Source organism: Asterias rubens, chromosome 9, assembly GCF_902459465.1.
Source record: "Asterias rubens chromosome 9, eAstRub1.3, whole genome shotgun sequence".
In the NCBI taxonomy this organism is placed as follows: Eukaryota; Metazoa; Echinodermata; class Asteroidea; order Forcipulatida; family Asteriidae; genus Asterias; species Asterias rubens.
In genome coordinates, this window is record NC_047070.1 from 9,969,529 (window position 1) to 9,987,597 (window position 18,069).

The 18,069-nt window shown below is 38.7% G+C and overlaps 1 protein-coding gene across 1 annotated transcript; it reads right to left on the reverse strand.

Annotated features, from left to right (window-relative positions):
- Positions 1–10,719: 10,719 nt before the first annotated feature.
- LOC117294265 (docking protein 2-like) lies at positions 10,720–18,069 on the reverse strand. Its single transcript, XM_033776627.1, has 4 exons — positions 17,926–18,069; positions 16,536–16,765; positions 14,024–14,187; positions 10,720–12,410 (listed from the first exon to the last, which is right to left on the reverse strand). Exons 1-4 carry the CDS (start codon positions 17,980–17,982, stop codon positions 10,924–10,926), a joined length of 1,938 nt encoding a protein of 645 aa, XP_033632518.1. The 5' UTR covers positions 17,983–18,069; the 3' UTR covers positions 10,720–10,923.

Sequence of the window (18,069 nt, forward strand, 5' to 3'; positions counted from 1 at the left end):
ATCACACTAAAGTTTCAATGCGACCATGATTTTTGTGCGAACATAACAACCAAACTATACTCCTAAGGTTGGGGCATTGAAGGCTGATGGAGTTGAGTGGCCACGACTGCTGCTTAAGACTTCAGTGTCCTTGATCGAGTCTACACTTTCATTTTCGGCTAGCCATAGCTACAATCAAACATAATAAGTTGGGGAGTTGTCTTACTTAGGGGATATGAAAGTCAGTTTTACCAGCTGCTCAATTACAGACTTTTTCTTTATTTGAAGACTTTCCTAGCTCATCAAGCAACTTTTCATTCTGAACTCTTCAAGAGTGATAAGAATAAGAGAAAATATCCCTTCTGAATCTGTTTTCCTGAACCCTTTCAGACCAGTCACCCACAGGTAACTAACTAACACAAATCAGCCTTGAGTGGCAGGAAACGGTCGCAAAGGTTGAACTTGTTCACATTGGTATCAAAGGTCATGAATTTGCGGTTGCGGCTTTGTCTTGACCGCTGCATCATCATGCACTGAACTACGTAGGATGTCCTTAGTAACGGTCGTAGCCATTGCCACCTATTCGGATACAGCCTAAGTCATAGCTAAGTTGAAAACATGGCTGGTTTTGCCACGATGATTACATTGTATCATTTAACCTTACAATATAGGTCAAGTTCGCACAAGGGAAAATGATTAACTATTGGTTGTTTGGTTACATACACATGTGCACAGAAGTTGTAGTGCAAACAACTCCTAGTCATTTCATGTCAAAGCGGCCGTTGACTCAACATGTTATCATTTTCTTATAACTGGTCCACTCTGCACTAGGTTATTGTAACGAGCAATGTGATCATGCTCAGCAGGCTGGTGTTAAATAGCCTGGACTAGCATAGTCCAACTATCGTCGACTAGAGGTCGAGCTAACTTGAAGTATTGTCAACGAAAGTCCTTAGGTAAACTTGGCCATAGCAATTGCTTCGCAATTGTTCCTGAATGACTGGAAATAATACTGTTACAAAACCAGCCTTGTCTGATCGTTCAGTTTAAATTAAGTAAAATGACAAGCAAAGTGTCTGGTTTCTGAGTCCCTTCTGATAGAGGCTTTTATATGTTTCTTATGAATTAATTATCTTCTTAAATAAAACCACGCACATGTGCAATGTATAATGTAGATTGATTTATATATCTTGCACTGGAGTAATACTGAATTTGGGTCATGGTACAGCATTGGTTACTGTCACAGCCTAGGTTTATGAAGTTGTTACAATATGCTTAGCAAATTGCTCAGCTGTTGAGCAGGGAACCAGTAAGATACTATGCAATACAGTACATGGTATATTATCTGGTAGCCATCTTCTGCTTAGTGGGATTTTCTGCGATAAGCAATGTTTTGTGTTTGACAGCTTAATGAAATTGGTTACAGGTCAACTTTCAATTTACTAATTAGCGGTGCCTTTTTCACTCTGATAAAAACTACAATGGCCTCTCTTCACTAAGCAAGTAAAAGTGATCTAGTAATGACAACATCCATTGGGATTTCAAAGGTTCTTGGTTTGACTTCAACATAAATAAAAATAAATGTGTGAGAGAAAAAAAATGAGAAAAAAAAAACTACCCACATATGGATTTTTTTCCTCCAAGCAGAAACGGAGCTCATCAATTGTGTAATGGATATTTATTACGCACCTTTTGTCAACTCAATGCCTCTGTATACACAGTAACCCCTATTCATTAGGCTGTAAGCATTTTCTGTAAGCATTTCAACTCCTTAGGAGTATGCAGCACCGGCAGCAAAATGTGTCGCAGGTTGATGTCTACTTTCACAGGTACCCATTTACTCCTGGGTGAAGCAAACATAATCAAATGTCACGCTCAACGACACAAGTCATAAGCAGGGATCTGGCTCACAGTCTGAAACAGTGTAAAGTTTTCCTTCAGGGAAAGATTAGATTCTTGATAAAACTTTACAAAAAAACTGACCTATAGGAGAGCTCACTATGAGCATCAATGATGTCAGTAGTGTGCAGTTAAAAGTGTTTGTTTCCTCCCACTTCATAAGCCAACATTTTGCAAGTTTATACTTGGGCTTGGTTTGAAGAGAGGAACTGTACAGTCAGGGAATAATATCTATGTTACTATAACCAATGCTGTACCAAATCTTCATGTTACTCCATTTACTTCATGAAATACACATTGAATAAGAAATAAAGAAACCTTTTACAGGAAATAAGTTTGATCTGTCTCAATTTGATCCTTTCAAAATAAAGAGTTACTTGTTGGATTGCCATGTTAGTAATATATATTTTTTGTAACCCTTCTATTTCCCTCAAAAATTATGGTGTGCAAATGATGCCATCAGATTAAAACTGTACTATAGGTGTTGCTAAACGTTGTAGTAAAGACTTGATGGTTTGAGATCAAGACTAGCCTCGAGACTGAGATTGGTCTGGGCCCTACAACATTGACGGTTACATCTTGAGATCAAGACTAGCCTCGAGACTGAGATTGGTCTGGAGACCTTCAACACTGACAGCTGCATCTTGAGATCAAACTAGCCTCGAGACTGAGATTGGTCTGGGCCCTACAACATTGACGGCTACATCTTGAGATCAAGACTAGCCTCGAGACTGAGATTGGTCTGGAGACCTACAACACTGACAGCTGCATCTTGAGATCAAGACTAGCTTTGGGACTGAGATTGGTCTGGAGACCTACACAGTGACGGCTGCATCTTGAGATCAAGACTAGCCTCAATACTGAGATTGGTTTGGAGACCTACAACACTGACGGCTGCATCTTGAGATCAAAGACTAGCTTTTGGACTGAGACTGGTCTGGAGACCTACAACACTGACAGCTGCATCTTGAGATCAAGACTAGCCATGAGACTGAGATTGGTCTGGAGACCTACAACACTGACAGCTGCATCTTGAGATCAAGACTAGCCTCGAGACTGAGATTGGTCTGGAGACCTACAACACTGACAGCTGCATCTTGAGATCAAGACTAGCCACGAGACTGAGACTGGTCTGGAGACCTTCAACACTGACAGCTGCATCTTGAGATCAAGACCAGCCTCGAGACTGAGACTGGTCTGGAGACCCACAACACTGACAGCTGCATCTTGAGATCAAGACTAGCCATGAGACTGAGATTGGTCTGGAGACCTACAACACTGACAGCTGCATCTTGAGATCAAGACTAGCCGCAGCTGGAGATCTACACCAATCAAGTCGGTAACATTTTGCAAAAAGCCTTTTTCCTTGGGAAATAGCTACTCCTGCTTCGGAGTAGGGTTAAGCCAGATAACCTCAACCCTAGCATCTTGAGTATGCATTTTCCCCAGGTGTGACACGAGCATGGGGTAGTGTGGTTAGGTATATCCCAAGGAGTCCAAAGAACCCACGTCGCCAACGATAATTGCTCTGCCATGATGCAGAGGGTTTCCAATTTTATTTCTGTGGAATCTAACCCACGCTTTGTATCAAGTCCTTACTCTATCATAGACGATGTGACCTGTGACATCGCATGTTTACAAAAGAGCCACAGAGCCTGGACTTCCTGCAGGCACGATTTGTACACAGCTCAATGGAAGAAAACATAAAATCTTATATTTTATGGAGATTGCACTGTCTAATTCTTATTAACTTTTGATATGATGAAAGGGGGGCAAATCTCAAAACTTGTCCAGCTTTTACTTTCACAACTCTTGGTTTTATGTGGAAATTGGGACACAAACGGTCAACTTTCCAATAGGACCAGTGTAGTATCTTGCCTGCCAGAATACTCAAATAAGGTCACACATTTTGTAACCAAAGTTCACATCAGCTATAAACACAGATATATTAGCCATAAAACAATAGCGCTTCAGCCGTAATGTTTGCTTTTATTTATTAAAAAATATAATAATAATAATCCAATACAACAATTTTTCCCAAAGCAGGTTTTGGGCTTAATCTACGACTCCCTTTTCTGGTAATTCGTCCAATTTTATCACAAATTTCAAGGGATGCATGTATTTGGACAGTACAAATTACACTCACGTTTATTGATAGATTAAAAGAGCTGATAAAGGCCTTTTGTTCAAATTTATAGTATAAAAATAGTTTTGAATCAGAGATGGATATTCTACTATTCAAAATACATCTTCCTAGAATATATACATATGATCTTATTAACCACCCTCATTTAAAATTTTCTATTTACAACATTTATTATAAATGAAAATTATATGACATTTTAGGCAGTCATAATGCTTACAGTGTAACGTAGAAATGTGAAGTTTAAAAAAGATAAGGAACGCTGCTTTTAGTTTTACAGAAAAAGAAGGGGATATCGGATCAAAACATTATTTCAGAGTAAAAAAGTTCAGTTTTAAATCTACTTGAAAAAATACTTTGATCATATGACCAAAAGCTACAAGCGACAAAGAAATATTCAAGGCAATCATAATAAGATTCTAATAAAATGATATATAAAAGACTTTATAAAAAGCAAAGATTTAAAAGAAAAACATTTGGAAGAACTTATCAAATCTAGCATACAAATAGACATCCTATTTTTACAAAAAACAAAATCGTTTTATGCATCCGAGTTTTGCTTTCGGTTTTTCATACAATCACTTTTGAAACTAGAGTCAACAAACTACATTTGAAAGATTGAAGCGTAATTTTACAATATGTGCGATAATCATCATGGTTTAAAATTGAAAAAGGGCAGTTTTTACAAAACATCTCGATCCTGTTCAATAGATCGTTAATTTTACTGCAAAGCACAATATACATTGTAATTTTGACCTGCAATACATGTATGTGACTTTTGAATGGAAAACTTGTGTAAGTAGTAAGCAAATACATGTCTTTCACAGCCCCATGAAACTGGAACATGTAAACCCAAACTTACCCAAAAGTGTTCAACTAAAAAAAAAAAAAATCACCCTCTAAATAAATAAAAACAAATTATTTGTTGAAAGTATCTACAAAGGTCACAGGTCAATACTGAACAAATAATGGTGCAAACATTCATCATATTGTCCAACCTTCTTTAGACATTGTCATGGACAAAAAATATAAAATTTGGCCTAGACAAAATACAATTATCAATTCAAATCTACAATCATCTTTTTAATAAATAAGGTAATAAGACTCTTTTATTTTTTGTCCACTATGTTCATTTATGAACTGTTGGTTCGTTTATCAAAACCTTAATAGTTTGAAAATCTTGCCACAACAATTCTTGTAAAAAGAAATCCAAAATGCATTGTAATAAAGGGGCATATATCCAAAGGTTAATGAGTATAAAAACTATAAGAGCCACATATGTAAAAATATGATTTATGCTTTAATATGTGTAAAAATTAGCAAATTAGTCCGAACCTCCCCAACTCAACACAGAGTAAAAGTTTGTATAACGATTATTCACATTAAAGACACTGTTCACTATTGGTAATTGTCAAAGACCAGTCTTCTCACTTGATGTATCTCAACATAAGCACAAAATAACAAGTCTGTGAAAATTTGGGCTCAATTGGTCATCGACCCCTGTTGGACGAATTTGTGTGCTTTCATAGAGGAATAAAAGACTTTTATTTTAAGTCTTTTATTATTTTAGTGAGAAATTACCACTTTTTCAAAAACTATGTTACTTCAGAGGGAGTCGTTTCCCTCAATATTTTAAACTATCAACAGCTCTCCAATGCTCGTTACCAAGTCAGTTTTTAAGTTAATGTTTCAAGTAACTACCAAACGCGTACCTTCCCTTTAAACAACATTTTACTTTAACACACAAGTCACATGAGAAAGAGAGAGAGAGTAAAGAGAGTGTGCGTCTAAAAAAACTTTAAAAAAAATAATGTTTGAACAAAAGTCTTGAGGAAATAGACTTTTGTAAAATAGAAAGGTTTTCAAAACAAAGAAATTTAAACTAAACAACTTGCCAAGCTTTTGTGGCTACAGTTTATCAGTGTTGATTGTAACATATCCACAATTCAGATTACAAAGTGTAACATCTTGATATTTATTTTGATCAAAGTTTCCCTTTTTCTTCCTGCTCAACCCTCGACAGGAGAATTAAATTTCAAAAATGAAACCAACAAATCCATCTGCTTCATTGCGATTGTCAAAACAAGAGGGAAGATAAGATGTACTGAAATAGAATCTATACCAAAGTATTCCGTATTGATTTTGGAGCGCAGTTGATGGGACGTAGGCGTAGATTGTGGTTGAGTTACATAACACTTTCATAGGATTTGAAACTGTGCATGGTGGAGACAGTGTAGTTAGGTTTGTGGTAAAACCATGTACATGCGTAGGATTTAAAACTGTTGCAATCTTACTGAGATTTTAAGTAGCACTGTGTACATGAATAGGATTAGACACTTTGCATGGTAAAGATACAATCTAGTAAGGTTTGCAGTTACGTAACACTTTTCAGGGTGGAGATACAATCTAGTATAGTTTGCAGTAACACTTAGTACATGAGTAGGATTTGAAACTTTGCATGGTAGAGATGCAATCTAGTATATTTTGCAATAACCCCATGTACATGAGTAGGATTTGAAACTTTGCATGGTGGAAATACAATCTAGTAAGGTTTGCCGTAACACCATGTACATGAGTAGGATTTGAAACTTTGCATGGTGGAGATACAATCTAGTAAGGTTTGCAGTAACACCATGTACATGAGTAGGATTTGAAACTTTGCATGGTGGAAATACAATCTAGTAAGGTTTGCAGTAACACCATGTACATGAGTAGGATTTAATACTTTGCATGGTGGAGATACAATCTAGTAAGGTTTGCAGTAACACCATGTACATGAGTAGGATTTGAAACTTTGCATGGTGGAGATACAATCTAGTAAGGTTTGTGGTAACGCCATGAGTAGGATTTAATACTTTTGCAAGCTTACTGAGATTTGAAGAAACACCATGTACATCGGGTAGGATTTGAAACTCCTAAGGTTTGTGGTAACACCATATATATACATGAGTAGGATTTGAAACTTTGCATGGTGGAGATACAATCTAGTAAGGTTTGCAGTAACACCATGTACATGAGTAGGATTTGAAACTGTGCATGGTGGAGATACAATCTAGTAAGGTTTGCAGTAACACCATGTACATGAGTAGGATTTGAAACTTTGCACGGTGGAAATACAATCTAGTAAGGTTTGCAATAACACCATGTACACGAGTAGGATTTGAAACTTTGCATGGAGGAGATAAGAGCACACTGATCGAAATATCGAGTTATTAAACCACCAGTTCATCTCAGAACGACCCGCAGCTCATAGAGAGAGTTTGATGTAGATGGTGTCTCCTTAAAGGGTGTATGTACTTTTTGTAGGACAAAAAACACAATGTCAACAGATTTACACTAAACTTACACAGTTTGAAGATGTAGAAAGCTTTCCTGAAAATATTATGTGCTGAGGTGCTGTAGTTTTTGGGAAATGAGTAAAACAATGTCTCGAAAATAATTTTGGTCTCATGTTTTACTAATTTCTCAAAAACTACAGCACCTCAGTAAGTAATATTTGAAGGGTAGCTTTCCACTATCATTATCTTTAAACCCTGTAAGTTTAATGTAAATCTATGGACATTTTGAAAAAGTAACCAAATCCTTTTTAAACCTCAATAGAAACACTATTTTTCGAAAGGATAGAGTTTTGCACAAGTCTAGTAACAGGAAATGTAAACGTATTTTGTTTAACTTTCTACAACTGCAATCAGATAAATGGCCCGCCTTTATCAGTATCTTGAACAACCTTTGATCTTTTCATTCTGGAAACAAAGAATTAATTTATAGGTATACACCTTCAGGTCAGTTTTTATCGGAGATTTCCCAGTTCAACTTTGGGTGAGCAGGATGCATGGTTGCATGTCACTGACTTCACCAAACAGTGATCATTTACTGTACCATTGTCCTTCAAGGTACTGGACATTATTGGTCATTTTCAAAGACCAGTCGTCTCACTTGGTGTATCTCAACATATAGGCCTAATGTATAAAATAACAAACCTGTGAACATTTGAGTTCAATTGGTGGTCAAAGTTGCGAGAATACTATGAAAGAAAAAAACACCCTTAAGTCACACAAAGTTGTGTGCTTTCAGATGCTTGATTTCGAGACCTCAAAATCTAAATCCGAGGTCTAGAAATCAAATTCGTGAAAAATTATTTCCCCCGAAAACATAGGCCACTTCAGAGGGAGCCATTTCTTACAATGTTTTATACTATCAACCTCTCCTCGTTACAAAGTAAGGGTTTATGCTAACAATTATTTTGAGTTATCCTACCAAACCCTCTTAGCAATAGCTCTTGTACATGTACGGGTAACATCATTAATTGATAACTTTCTGTGTTTTCCAATGTTTTCCGTGTTCACATACGAGGCAATATCTAAAAAATCAAAAAGGGGTGCCATGTGCCATAACTCATATTGCACAGGTCATGTCATGTCTGAATGTCACTGTTTTCCGTGTCCTAACTATCATCTAAAAGTGACTCACATTCATGTCAGGAATCAACCATATTTCATGTTCACATACTGTCCAGCATCTTAGAGTAAACAAAGTTGTCATTGACCCAGGTTTCTGTGTTTTTTTGCCAACATTGTGAATTAGCTAAAATTGTACGGGTCATGTCATATTGACCATTTTCCATGTTTTCCATGTTCTATCCATCATCTAAAGTTAACTAAAAATGTCCAGGTTATAATGAATCGGCCATCGCTGTGTTTTTAGCATTCACCCATGTACTATTTGTCATCAAAAACTAAATCAACAGTTTCATTGATTTAGAACTTTTACAATACATAGTTGGCAGATAAAATTATACTTATATCTTTGTGGGGAAATGTTTATCAGTAAACACAGAAATGCATTGACTTTATGTAAGTGACAATCACACACACAGTAACATAACATGAGCTTACCCGTGCCTTTTGTTAAAATAATGGTCAGTAAAAAAGGTTTTCAAGTTTATTCCTAGTATAAAATATAGAACTCTGAAAAGAAGTCATATGTTCTTCAAGAAAACTACATTAGCTGAAAACCTAAAAAAAAAAAAACAACTTCAGCTGACTTCAGTTACAACCAACATCAAGGACAATTTGTATCCATATTGAAAACTGAGCAAGATTTTTACTATTTTTTTTCAAGATCACACAACTGATTTAGCCCAAATTTTTGCAGGTTTGTCATTTCGCATGTTTGGTCACACAAAAGTCAGCTCTACCAATCCTGTAGTGACACCTTTAAAACCTTACACAACACAACACAAGGACAACAGAGCCAAATCAGGGTGTTGTGTACCAAAGTAAATACATCCTATCACAATCCTACCAGGAAATAGCATTTATAATTTGTCTTCGGCCAAACACTTTATACAGGAAACTGTTTTTTAGGACAAGGGCTGAAATCTATAGTGTCAGGCACTTATTGAAAACACAGCCTTTTATGGCAAACTGTAACTGCTATAAACAAGGAGACTGAGAGCATTCTTTTTATTGAGTGCATGCTTCATAATCGTGTACAACAACCATCACAATTGTAATAATTTTATCATAAAATGCAACAAGTTCCTTCAGGAAGTTAACAAATATGACTGTTAGAATCCCACAAGGCAAAACAGGAAACCCTGTTCAATCTTGTTGTTCCACATTTGACGTTAGTGTGAAATTGCACACATGGCATGGATTTTTTGTCAACCATTGCTTCCGTGATAAAGGCATCTCTTCAGTTCAGTTCAATTCAGTTCAGTTTTCAACAGTGTCAAATATCAATAAGAGATGTTAAATTTGTATCGGGGATAAAGAATATTAATTGGTTTTTACCCATACAGCGATGTGTGTTAGCACTGTATACTCAGTACTTTCCCGAGTCCTGTGAAAAAAATATCACAGGCATGTTACTCGGGTGGGATTCGAACCCACGACCCTTGCAATTCTAGAGCAGTGTCTTACCAACTAGACTACTGAGGTTGCCCGGTAGCTAGAGGCAGTTCAAATCCTATGTTTTGGCAGTGGGTACCGCAACGATAATAAGAGATGTTAAATTTGCATAGGGGATAAAGGATATTTAATTGGTTTTTACCCATACACCGATGTGTGTTCGCACTGTATTCTCAGTACTTTCCCGAGTCCTGTGAAAAAAATATCACAGGCATGTTACTCGGGTGTCAAATATCGATGACATTATTAAATCGGAGAAAACAGATGCAAATTTTAACAATTTCTTTTTACTAAATCCTTGTTAATACCTTGAGTCATGATTGGTTATTGACCAATAAAATTCACAACCTACATGTTCACGTATTACCATGTTTGTCTTTGATACAACGGAGTCATCAATGAACTTCAAAGTTGTTTTTTGTTTGTCTAACAACTAAACAACAAACAACAAACAAAGATAATTGATGCAGCCAGTTTGTGAACTTCCATAAACTTCCATGTACATTAAATGTTTCCTCTACAAGTCACTTTGAAAACAGAAAAACACCACGGTAACACATTAAAAATTGCTTTTATACTCCTTGGCAGATAAGTTTTAAAAAATACATAGTTCGACAAAAATTACATGTACGCACAAAAATATTTAAATTAATTTTTTTCAAGTTCTGAGTTTTTGCATGGATGGAGATATCTAGCAGACTGACTGTTTTGCAAATTGAAAACCTTTACCCTTAAACCGCTAAGCATAAAATATATTAATAAGCAGTGAACTAGGTAATTAGTGAACTGCTCACAAGTAATATGGTTCTCATGTTTCACCCAGGTTATTTTGCTACTTTTCCAGCAAAACTTGCATGCACAATAAGAAGTGTTAAATCTTGACAGTGTGTGAATGGTATGTTTCATACATGGCACTACACAGAATAAAGTACTGTCTGCTTTTGTTTTGCTTTTTTTCTTCTTCTGAATGCAATAAAAGGAGAATTTTGTTTACTGAAATGAAACGATGTCATACGGGTTTTCATCCGTGTCATCTGGTTCGGCGGTGTCTTTAGACAGTGTATCCATATACATGTGTGACTGTGAGCCTGCAACAGCAGAACTGTATTCCGATTCCTCTGGCAGGGCTGGGTGAGTTCCGCCTGCCACATTTTGAATTCCGTTATCTGGAACCAACGAATCATACACATCTCCTGAATCGTATAATCTCTGCTGAGATTGATGTTGCAGTGGCCCGCGGGTCCCGCCAACACTGGTCTCGCGCTGAAGACGATCGTATAATTCTGACTCGTCGTCCACTTGTGGTTGTTGGGCAGGGATGACTTTTCTTGGGGCGGGCACCGGCTGTGCAATGTTGGTACGCGTGAAGTGATCATAGATGTCGTCACCTTCAGAGACCGATGGCGAGTGACAGACTTCAGGTGCAGAACCGCATACATCATAAAGTGTGTCGTTTGCGTCACTAAGAACTGGTTCTGGGGTTTCCGGTTTGGACGTGTGTACCTTTATTATTTTTGGTCGAATTTGTGGCTTGGGTTTTATCGGTTTGACAGGTGCTGGGACAGGTTTGGGGTCTGTCTTAGAATCCTCTACTAACAAATCCTCATTGGAGACATAGGTCTCAGTGTGAATATTGTCTTCCGTGCGACCGAATGTCTTCCAGCCATCAGACATAGGTTCTTCCGAAGTCATATTGTACACATTCTTAGGGTTTCCCGGAGGCTCAGGCATGTCATATGCATCCGATTCAGTTGGGGGTAGCCTCGGCTGCTCACTGTCCTGGAGGAGGCTGTACTCACTCTCTTCTTCTGGGGATGGGGTGTTGTTATTTGACTGAGTATCCACACCCTCTTGTACCTCAGAATACAGAGGATCAACCTGAGTTGGTGGGGACGAGGACTTGGGAAGATCAGTATTTCTTGGTTTGAAGGGTTTAGGTTTTCTGGGAGCAAAGTCCGTCCCCCTTGCTTCATCTTTTGTGATCTGTATAGCAGCAAGTTTCTGCTGGAAGATAGAGCTCTCTGTGATGGCACCGATGTGGTCTTTGGGGTGGGGTCGAGAAAGAGGTTGGGGCGCCATTGGTTTCGTTTTGTGTGGCCTACTAGCAAGGGGGGGTTTCCCTGCTTGTATATGTGGCGTCTCCTGGTGGCGATTGTGAGACAGAGGTGGTGTTGCTTTTCTCCCGGAGATGCTATTAACAAAATTCTGGATGTTGTGAAAAATATCGTTTCCATCTTTGGTTTCGAACACCAGCAAGCCTGGTCCCGAATCGCACTTTCGGCCGGCCTCCATAGAAAATGAGACCTTGTCGCGACCGTACCGTCTGAGATACCTGTACGGCCAAGCATACAGAACGTCGTTTGAATCATCATCAATGAGAGTGAGTTTTACTGAGTCAATCTGCAGAGAGTAGTATCCTTGAAGGCCTAGTTGCTCACTGAAAGTGTTAGGTTTGATTGACACCTGGTATGCCACAGCTGTTACAAATGGAGAGAAAAAAAAAATTAACAGCAAATTTGAAAGAAGGGGGTTAAAACTTCAAAGCTGAAGTTAAAAAGTGTTGAGGCATCTTTAGGGATAGCCCTTCACTTTTTCATTGACAAATAGCCGGCAGAATATTGTTAGCTTGTCATTTCACTAGTCCAGGTTTTCACTCGTCTGTATTTCAATAACTACATGTAGAGGATGTTTTTCAACACTAAACTAGTCAGCCATTTGAAGGGAATTCTGGTTGGCGATCCCACAGAGAACGTTGATCTCTAGTCATCAATGACCATAGAAGTAAAACCCGGATAACGCTGAGTGCGTCATTGTGTGTGCGATTTTGATGTGAAGGACGCCCGTACACCTTTTTTTTTACGCGTGTATTTAGACGTCATGAACATTCACCAATGAAAACCCGTAGAAGCAGTCTGTGTGCGATGCCATATTGCCATTTTGCCATACACGCGTCTCACACAATGTTCATTTTGCCATACGATATTGATACGCCGCGTCCACACAGACGACACAAAGGGCGGCTGAGCTCTGCGTTCTCCGGGTTCTGTTTCTATGTCAATGCCGGGAACCTATTGTTATGTGATGGTCTGAAGGACTGACTCATTGTCAAGATGGTCAGATCCTGGATTCATAGAAAGCTTGACTAATTCATGTGTGGGTGGTCAAGACAAACTAACCATTGTTTTTGCCCTGTAAGATTCCTTATTTAAACTGAGGTTTTAGTACAGAAGGAGGAAGTGAAGTAAAAGACACTGGACACTATCGGTAATTGTCAAAGATCTGTATCTCAACATATGCACAAAATAACAAACCTGTGAAAATTTGAGCTCAATTGGTCGTCGAAGTTGCAAGATAATAATGAAAGAAAAACACTCTTGTCACACAAAGTTGTGTCATTTCAGATGTGTGATTTCGAGAACTCAAAATCTACATGTAATTCTGAGGTCTCAAAAGCAAATTGGTGGAAAATTACTTCTTTCTTGAAAACTGTGTTACTTCAGAGGGAGCCACTTCTCACAATGTGTTATACTATCAACAGCTCCCCATTCCTCGTTACCAAGTAAGGTTTTACAACGTATGCTTATAATTATTTTGAGTAATAACCAATAGTGATTGCTCCAACAAAGTAATGTGTGTACATTATCCATAAACCTCATATCCATAAAACCAAATTAACATTCTTTTATTCTTTATCCCCGATAAAAAAATTCAACATACCAATTAATCGGTGTGGTACCCACTGCTAAAATATAGGATTTGATTGAACCGCTAATAGCTACCAGGCAATCTAGGTGGTCTAGTTGGTAAGACACTGCTCTAGAATTGAAAAGTTTGTGGGTTTAAATCCCACTCGATTGATATTCCTGTGATCTTTTTTTCACAGAACTCGGGAAAGTAGAGTACACAGTGCTGACACATCAGTGTAGGGGTAAAATCCAAACTAACATGTTTTTGTTTAGTCGATATCCCGTACACTATAAAAACACCTTGACAGATTGGCTCAATTTTGTTTTCTTAACCAAAGTTGGTTTAGACTGATCGTATAGGCCTGTGAGAGGAATTTGGAGGGAACTGTTAGATGGAGACTTACTCTCAAAGCTATCATACAGGGTATTTTCTAGAAGACCTTCAGCAACTTCACCGCTGAATGATGATGGGGAGGACGATGGGGGTTCAGCAGGTAGACATTCTCTCTTCCCAGTCCTCCCGTTAGAAACTTCAGACATTATATGGAGCCAACTATTCAACTCCTCTCTTTAAAAGAAAAAATAAACAACAATCAATAATAATGGGTGCGTTTGATTAGCTTCCCTGTGTCGTCCCCGCAGTGCTCACTCGGGTGAGCCCCTGACAAGAGCTAAACAAACGATCACACTCGCCCTTTTATGGTAACGACATGCACCTCGGGTCACCCCAAAGTAACTCACTCCACAAGCAGGGCACTGGGGGCTGCCCCGGGTGAATGAGCCCCTGGTGGATGTCAAAGCTATTCGAACGCAACGAGGGCAGACCGAGATCGACCCAAGAAAGCTAAACGAACGTACCCACCGACAAAGAGGATAGATGTTTCAGAAAGTAGCGCTTTGGGGAACAGCAAGGATCGTGAGAAAGACCATTGAGATCTAAGGGCATTTCCAAACAGCTTTATACGATCAGCAAGAATAATACGTGTACGTGAACATTCAAATGTGAATGGATTCTCTTCCTGGAGATTGCCTGGAAATTGCCTTGTGTGACATAACCCTATGGCTATGACATAGAGCCGAACTTGAGGAGTTAGCCTACCGGCACAACGGAAAATGTGATCTTTCTTTTGCATGCTGTGATAAGATGAAATAATAATAAAAACGCCTTTCTTCTAAGAATAACACTCAAATACATCGCTCAGTTCTGATGGAGCTCCAAGTTTACGACCACTTGGCATTGATTTAATTCCTTGAACCATCTCAGCTATCTAGGGAGTATACAGCCTGTGCTGCCAAGTGTATAGTGTAAGCTAAATCAATAACAAGATCAGAACCATCTATCTCTACCCATTTAACCCTGGGTGTGGAGAAGCAAAAGTTCAAAGACACAGACTGATGTCATGACTGGGATTCGAACCCACATCCCGATGACTTAGCAACGAGAACTTCATTCTGATGCACTATAACCTCTCACAACGATACGCCTAGTGTTACACTTCGATAGAACTATGAGGTTCGTTCTGCTATCGTCTCCATGAGCGCGGAGACGATAGCGGAACGAGTTCTAGGAGTAGTGTTCCACAATGTCCGACCCTGTTGTTTTGAACTACTCTGTGCCACAGGGGTCGGTACTCGGCCCGCAGTGGTTTACGCTATACACTTTACCGATTCGTGACATCATCCTGAAATTTAATCTGAATTACCATGTGTACGCAGACGACACTCAGCTATACATCACGTTTAAATCTTCTCAAGAAAACGCCAATGCATCTATTGCAAGACTTGAGAAATGCATCCAAGAGATTCGACGTTGGACACAACAAAACTTCCTGAAGTTAAATGATGATAAGACAGAGTTCCTTCTATTTGGGTCACGTCAACAGTTAACTAAGGTTTCAGTGCCATACATCTCCATCGGTGATGCTCGGATAGCTCCCTCGCTGAAAGCTCGGAACTTAGGGGTTATTTTTGATTCATCAATGACACTTCAGCCACACATCAACAACATTGTTCGTTTATCATCATATCACATCAGGAATATAGGTAAGATTCGCAAGTACTTGGACAAAAGTGCCACTGAAAAGGTCATTCACGCATTTGTTACTTCTCGTCTTGACAACGGCAATGCTCTTCTCTACAGTCTTCCTAACAACCAGATTTCCAGACTTCAACGGCTCCAAAATACTGCTGCCCGCATTGTGACACTGTCTAGAAAATCGTGTTCTATCACCCCCATTCTGAAACAACTACACTGGCTCCCTATCTCTCAACGAATCATCTTCAAGCTGATGCTCATTGTCCACAAAGCTCTTAATGGCAAGGCTCCCCACTATATTTCTGAACTGCTTCAAGTTTACACTCCATCGAGGAATCTTCGATCAAGTTCTATGCTTCTCCTCATTGAACCCAAGTCTCGACACTCATGGGGTGACAGGTCTTTTTCTTCAGCCGCGCCACGCATCTGGAACTCTCTACCACTTAATCTTCGATCTTGTCTTTGTACTGCAAAATTCAAGTCTCTTCTCAAAACTTATCTTATGTCACAGGTTTTCAATGACTAATTTTGTTGTGTCTGTTTTTCTTTGTGTTGTGTTTTGTTTTGTTTTGTTTTTTGGTTTTACTGCGCCTTGAACACCCAGCAGGGTGGATATGTGCGCATTTACAAGTCTTATTATTATTATTATTATTATTATGTCCCAATCATAAAAAGGAAAATTGCAGTAAATGGTGGAACAAGGTAGACAAATGACACAAAGGGGTTTTATCAACCTCCTGCTGAGCCTGAATCAAGAGACAATTGTTCAGTGATCCGACTAATTATTATTCCAACATGAACTTATTGTACTCATCAAATCCTCTGATGGGATTCCCTGAAAAAACAGGTATGGTCTTATCATCACATGGAAATCAACTGACCTTGTGTCAACAGCGTAAGCAACAACTTTGTCATCCATTATGATTTCAATAACAAAATCTCTGGAGCGGTGCTGGGATGTTGGGAAAGCTTTTATCGGACAGGGAAGGTATAACACTAATGGCTTGGCGCCCTCTTTGTAAGACGCATCCTTGCTGTCAAACGTCTCCAGACGTGGGGGGTTGACCTCCGATCCTGGGTAGAGCAGAGCCCATCGTTTCACCCAGTATTTCTACAAACAAAATAAAACAATGATTTCCTTCAAATTATGGTACAATTACAGTTGAGATCATAAGCCTTTTTGAGGATTGGCAGACATGATAGGAGTTAGTTGCGATAACGTAACCCTCCTCCCGACAGCGCGATAACGTACTTCCCAATGGTGCGATAATGTAACGCTCCTCCCAACGGCGAGAAGGGTTACGTTTGGTTTGGGTGTTTACAGACAAACTTACCCAAACCTTATAATAATAGTGTTGTAGCAGTGTTCACCATATCTCAAAAGGCTTTTTAATTTTATAAATATAATGCTCAACACTCAAGTTTACTATCCCATTACCATATTCCATGACCTACACGATGAGTATTAATTGCTTCTTCCTTCAGCTTTCATTTCGACAAAGTTTCCATATGGCGCCACCACTTTTTCATTCGATATGAAATAATATAGTATCTAATTTACCTCAATGTAATATCCCTTTTTGTAAAAATGAGTGAAAAAGTGGTGGCGCCATACGGAAAGTTATCCTTCATTTCTTACAATTTACCAACTAAAATTAAAAATCCCACATAACCAAGCTCCTCCCCCCCTTTTAATTGGCTACCCAAGGATTGACCCAACTAAGTCTGCTGACGAGCCAGCATTCCACCATTAGGCCCCCAGTTGTTTTTGTTTTGTTGTTGTCCTTATTATTGTTGCTGATTGTTAATGTATGGACCTCACTGACTGATGGTTTGGTTACCCCCACCATGGAGGTAGCCACGCCCCCACATAAACACAGAGCAGAGCATTCACTGTCAGTGTATGCCCATCACACAGCAGTTCAACGTATAATGCATAAATAACACTGTGTTAAAAAGTACTACGTACTTCTTTGCATTGCATAGTATGCAATCGACTTTTATAAAGTTCTATGATCAATTCCCATTCTACTGAACTATTACTCTCCCTGGCTGGACTCGATAAAAGACTATAGTATGATGCCGAGGTCAAATGTCTACTCTAGTTGCAATAGCACAACCACTGAATGTGGCAAAATAGTACGAGATATTTGTGCGTACTATTTATCATTATCAAAACGTTGAACACTTCCTCTTCACACTTACTTACAAAGAAATAGGATAGCCTGGCCCGCATAAATAAATGAACTTTTTACAGATACAAAATCCTACCTTAATTCCCTTCTGTGGTCTGTAGAGATGTCCACATTTTATGGGAGGCAGATCCATCTTGCAGATCGTGGTTGAAAACCAAAACTGTTTGAAAGTGTAAAAACAAAACAGAGAAGAAGTAAAGTGACAAAATTTAACGACCAC

Bases quoted from the DNA above. Each gene is read 5' to 3' on its own strand.
- LOC117294265 (XM_033776627.1), bottom strand. From the start codon at position 17,982: ATGGATCTGCCTCCCATAAAATGTGGACATCTCTACAGACCACAGAAG. The intron at 16,766-17,925 runs GTAGGATTTTGT...TTTTGTTTGTAG, and splicing joins GACCACAGAAGGGAATTAAG to AAATACTGGGTGAAACGATG. The intron at 14,188-16,535 runs GTCAGTTGATTT...TTTCTTTTAAAG, and splicing joins GCTTACGCTGTTGACACAAG to AGAGGAGTTGAATAGTTGGC.